Source organism: Cebus imitator, unplaced genomic scaffold (genome assembly GCF_001604975.1).
Source record: "Cebus imitator isolate Cc_AM_T3 unplaced genomic scaffold, Cebus_imitator-1.0 Scaffold85, whole genome shotgun sequence".
Classification (NCBI taxonomy): Eukaryota; Metazoa; Chordata; class Mammalia; order Primates; family Cebidae; genus Cebus; species Cebus imitator.
The window spans coordinates 6760669-6766668 of NW_016107400.1; the positions used below are offsets into that span (position 1 = coordinate 6760669).

The following is a 6000-nucleotide window of genomic DNA, read 5'->3' on the forward strand; positions in this document are numbered from 1 at the left end:
CAGGACATTCTACCTAATGATTATTTCTACAACATTAAGCATGGTAATAAGTAGCTTCCAATTCAATTCTTCCTAAAGCCAAAGAAAATACAACACCACACACACACCACTTTATGGCAATTCTTAAAGAAATTCCATGACTTATTTCTTTTCTTAGAAAATTTCTGCCATGTTTCTATCCCCAAGCCAATATACAATGTGAAATGAAAGCTAGTACTTGCAGCTGCTAAAAATTTTCAGCACAGGGCTCTTTCTGACTCTGCTCATGAGACGGCATCAGCCACCCGATGACTGGCGTGTCATGGTCCTGTCTCCTTCTTATGCTGTGTTAATGTGTTTACTTTCCATTTGGCAGAGAGACAAGAGAGACACCTCCAACTTCGACAAAGAGTTCACCAGACAGCCTGTGGAACTGACTCCCACTGATAAACTCTTCATCATGAACTTGGACCAAAATGAATTTGCTGGCTTCTCTTATACTAACCCAGAGTTTGTCATTAATGTGTAGGTGAATGCAAACCCCATTCACTGAGCCTGGGGTATAAGACTTCAGGCCAAGTGTATGTATCAATTCTAGTCTTCCAGAATTCACGGCGCACATGCTGGCATTCAACATGTGGAGAGCTTGTCTTAGAGGGCTTTTCTTTGTATGCGTAGCTTGCTAGTTTGTTTTCTACATTTGAAAATGTTTAGTTTAGAATAAGCGCATTATCCAATTATAGAGGTACAATTTTCCAAACTTCCAGAAACTCATCAAATGAACAGACAATGTCAAAACTACTGTGTCTGATACCAAAATGCTTCAGTATTTGTAATTTTTCAAGTCAGAAGCTGATGTTCCTGGTAAAAGTTTTTACAGTTATTCTATAATATCTTCTTTGAATGCTAAGCATGACCGATATTTTTAAAAATTGTGAGTAAGCTTTGCAGTTACTGTGAACTATTGTCTCTTGGAGGAAATCTTTTGTTTAAGAATTGATATGATTAAATGAATTAATATATGCAAGCTCATGTTTACATGCCTTTTCTTAACTGGACCATGTTACAGAGGTTACAAACTGAAGATCCAGTTTGTGGCCATTAAATAAGCTTAATTTTACTCACATGGAATTTTATTTAATTGAACATTGTGAACATGAAAAAAATAGGATACTTTACATAAATTCCTGGAATTTCAGATTCTCTTAAAAAAAGAAACAAAAGACTAGCAGCTCTGAGCCTGCTGCCATGAGGAAATAATTCTATAGAACTGAGAAATGGTTGCCTCCTTTAAAAGTAGTGTGTGTTCTCATTTTGCCACAGTCTCCACCACCCCCTATTGTCTTATACCCTCCATCCACTTCCCTGGCTGCTATAACCACTTGAGGTTGAGACCTTTGTCATTTGTGAGTCACAGGTTTGAGGACCTTAATATTTTTTTGTGGCCATAATCAGGGTATGTGTGCAGCCATCCACCCAATGTGATTCGTGTTTATTAAGCCCTCAAGCGCAAGATACAAAAGATTTTATTCCAGCTATGACAAAAGTCAGGAAAGTCTGGTGTCAGTACAGAGAGAACTCTTTGTTTGTTGTCCATGAGGATGCTGCTATTTGTAAGACTATTTTCCTTTCACTTATATACTCCTAATTTAGCTTAGCACCTGCCAAAAAATGGGGGGTGTAAGCCCTTTTGTTTTTCAACAGTTTGTCCAGGGAGGCCCAAGAGAGGAGGGAGAAATAAGGGAGATTGCTTCTAAACCCTGCTGGCATGATAAGGAGCCACATTCTCTCAGAGCAGAGTGGCACAGTACTGAATCACTGAGTGTCATCCTGATACCTTCTTCTCTGAATGAAGTCATGCTTCTATTTTCTTTTCAAAAGATATAGTAATCCAATATGTAGCACATGCCTTTGTAGCTGCTAAGGCTAGTGGGTAGGAGAAAAGAGCAAACCTGTTCACGCTACGTACATTATGACTCTCTGCAGAGTGTATTCATCTCTTTCCTTCTTGAAAGAGCCTCAGTAAATGGAGCATTGGGGAGATACAGTGAATCCATTGATCTTACCTAGTGCACTAATCTTCACAGAATTTTAGAAACTCTGCCAGTTAAAGTTGCCTGAAGCCAATTTAAACTTCTAGAAGAAATTGTGTTCTATGCACCACATTTAGAATACAAAAATACCTGGGATTCTACAGATGTTTGATGGTGCATTCCACTTAAGACAGTATTATATAGAAGAGGTTACCATTGCTGCCTCTTATTCCTCCTCATTCCATGCCAGCTCCTCAAAATTTCCCCCTCTGCCAGATATAAACTCATCTTTCATTTAATAAGTATTGAGCCCCAACTCTGAGCCAAACACAGTTCTGTGTGCTGGTGTTATGGAGACCTATAAGATAGTCCAGGACTTCCCACTGGTAGGATTAACATGGCTGCAGAAATCCCAGCCTCTCATCCTCCTAGGATCATGTCCAGTGAGAAAGAGTGGGAGCTCCTATAAAAGTATTGTAGTTTACTCCAGTTGACTCAGCCTGGTCACATGCACGTTCCTGAGCCAAGCACTGTGGGTGGAGAGGGGAGGCAGGTGAGGTGCTTTGATTGGCTAAACCTAAATTGTATTAGTTAGCTATTACTGTGTAACAAGTTACCCCCAAACTTTAAAACAATGAACATTTATGGCCTCTCAATGTCTGTGGGTCAGGAATCTGGGTATGGCTTAGGTGGTTTAAAGTCTCTCATGAGAATGCTGTCAAGCTATTGCCCAGGGTTGCAGTCACATGTGAAGTTTCAACTGGAACTTGTGAAATGAAATTCACTTCCAAGCCTACTCACATGGTTGTTGGCAACCCCAATTCCCCACTTCATAGTCCCCTCCATAGGGCTGCCTCTGGTCATTGGCAGCTGGCTTCTCCTAGGGCACATGCTTCAAGCAAGAGTGCCCAATTTGGAAACCAGTCTTTTCGCAATCTAATCTCAGAAGTGACATCCTATCATGTTGCTGTTTTCTGGTCTTTACAAGCAAGTCACTAAGTCCAGCCCATGCTCAAGGGCAAGGGATTGTCTAAGGTGAGACTATTGGAAAGTGGAAGTCTTTGGGGACCATCTTACAGAATGTCTATCACATATAGCATGAACTGCACCTCTGTAGCTAGGAGTAGAATGCCACCCAAAACATAGGAACTAGGAATATGTGAAGAACAGCTCTCTGAATAAAAATTGGAAGTTATTCTTGGAACAAAGGGGATGTATGCCCAGGAAGGAAACCACAGTGGTAAATCCTCTGTAGATGGGAATTTGGGACTACTCCAAAGATTTTTGAAGCTATGATGTAGGAGAGATGAGCCAACGATGACAAACAATTAAAGGAGTGGTTCATCTGTCATTGCATTGGTCCACAGTAGTCTCCATTGTTTCATAGCCAAGCTCACCACTCAAGGCAAAGATCTGAATTGGGCCTTCTGATGAGTTACAGTTCTTTGCCCTCAAGAGCTCAAAACACACCAAGAAGATGAGCTGGAGGAAACATACACGTGGGGTAAGTCTACATCCATTATTGGGCACTGAGTAACAAACCATCTCACAACCTAATGGCTTAATAAAAACAACCACTTATTTAGCTCACAATACTGGTTTTTCTGGCCTGGCCTCCCCAGTTTGTCTCTGATGGACTTGCTTGTATATCTTCAGTCAACTGGAAGGTTATCTGATGACTGGTGCATCAAAGAAATAAGACAGATGAAAAGAAATTGCCAGGAATAGTCTGGACTTTCCCACGGTCAGATTCTTCAATCTCAACGTATAAAGGCATGGTACCAGAGTTTAGGCTTCTCAACTGGATGACCATAGCCAACTTAAGAGCTTCAAACCCATGAGGACAAATTTCTCAAATCCTCAGAGCTTATTCCTGCTATGATTCTTTCCTCCAACCTCACATACAATCTCAGATCCAGTTCCACCTGTCATGTCCTTTGCAGGACATAGATGGAGCTAGAGGCCATTATCCTTGGCAAATTAATGAACAGAAAACCAAATACCACATGTTCTCATAAGTGGGAGCTAAATGATGTGAACACATGGACACATAGAGGGGAACAACACACACTGGGGCCTATCAGACGGTGGAGGGTGGGAAGAGGGAGAGGATCAGGAAAAATAGCTAATGAGTACTAGGCTTAATACCTGGGTGACTAAATAATTTGTACAACAAATCCTCATGACACAAGTTTATCTGTGTAACAAACCTGCACATCTACCCCTAACCTAAAGTAAATGTTTAAAAAGCAAAATAAATACCCTAAAGCCCAGTACTTCAGGTTCTATATCTTTGCTTGTTTTGATGTAGACTACATTGACCTACACAGAATTCTGCTGCTTATCACTTCCTAGACAAGCAATATTAGCTCTAAAACAGAGTCCCAGTTTCCAGAAACAACAAGGTTTTAGCTCTAGGGGACTTGACCAATAAGTGAACCACACTCCATCCACTATGGACTTTTTCCGATAAATGCTAGTCTCCCTGGCATATGGTCTGCCAAAGTTAGGGCAGATGTCAGGGTGAGATGAAAATGGCATTTGGACAGGAGATGCAAGAACATTTGTTTTCAACCAAGTGACTCCTCTTCACAAGATCCAGGAGGGAAATAAATGCAAATATGACAATGCCTAGAAAATGAAAAATGTATTATGACTTGAAGATTTGGCTGCACATTCCAGTATGGGATTATAATCCTAAAGTGGTTGAACTCCATAGAGAATTCCTAGATATCATATGGGCTGTTTTAGTTATATATGGTTGTTAATAAATTACCCCCAAAATTAGCAGCTTAAAACAACCCGCATTTATTATCTGCTCTTTCTGTGAGTCAGGAATACAGGCACAGCTTAGCTGGGTCTTCAAAGTTTCATGTAAGCTAGATTCAAGGTGTTGGCTGGGGCTGTGGTCTTATCTGAAGGTTCAGCTAGGAAAGGATCCACATCTAAGCTCACTTACAAGGCCATTGCCAGGATTCAGTTCCCTGCAGGCTGTCGGCCTGAGGTCTTCAGATCCTCACTGGCTTTTGGCAGGAGGTTGCCCTCAGTTTGTTGCCATGTGGGTCTTACCAAAGTGGAAGCTTGCTTCATCAAATTATACACACTAAGAAGATAATATAATGAGAACACTAGTAAGATGGAAGCCCCAGTCTTCTATAACCTGATCATAGAAGTGACATCATATCCTTATTGCTGTATTCTATTCACTACGAGTGAGCCATTAGGCCGAGTTTACACTCAAGAGGAAGGAATTACACAAGGATATTGTGATATTATGTATATGTGTGTGGTGGGGGGTGTTTTCACCTATCGTTCCTGGCTCATAACTCCCACAACCCTTGTTATAGCCTTGTTACATTGGGTGCTTTAGACCTCAGAAAACGGAAGCTCTCTGACCTTCTCCTGCCCTCCTTCAGGAAGGACTCTAATATTCCCCCAGGTTTCTGATTGTGAGTCATAAGACCCTCATTCCAGAGAGGTACCCTCTCCCCTACCCAGGATGAAGGAGTGCTGACATAATGAAGGTTCCATAAAAACACAAGAGGATAGTTGAATGAGCTTCCAGATAGCTGACCACAGGGAGGTTCCTGGAGAATGGTGCTCCATATTCCTTCCAGTGTAGAGGGCATGGAATCCCTACGCTTCTTCCTGCATACCTAACTCTATGCAAGACATCCTCTTCTGTATCCTTTGTAATATCCTCCATAATAAACCAGTAAATGTGTTTCCCTGAGTTTTGTGAGCCACTATAGCAAATTAATCAAACCCAAAGAGGGGATTGTGGAAAACCTCAACTAGAAGGTGGTCGATCGGAAATTCTAGGAGCCTGGATTTGTGACTGGTATCTGGTGGGTGGGGACGGGGCAGTTTTGGAGACTGAGTCCTCACCCTGTGGGATCTAATGCTATCTCCAGGTAAATAGGGTAGGAATTTAGTTGGAGGATACATAGCTGGCATTCATTGCTTGTTGGTGGGGAAAACCTCCCAG

At 41.5% G+C, this 6000-nt stretch overlaps 1 protein-coding gene across 1 annotated transcript in view; it reads left to right on the top strand.

Moving 5' to 3' along the window:
• PRKCB (protein kinase C beta) overlaps nucleotides 1-1006 on the top strand; it is a 388392-nt gene extending 387386 nt beyond the window's left edge. The window contains exon 19 of the mRNA XM_017534411.2: nucleotides 356-1006. Coding sequence (XP_017389900.1) covers nucleotides 356-508 — 153 coding nt within the window. The 3' untranslated portion in view covers nucleotides 509-1006. The remainder of the gene's footprint in view (nucleotides 1-355) is intronic.
• Nucleotides 1007-6000: the final 4994 nt, after the last annotated feature.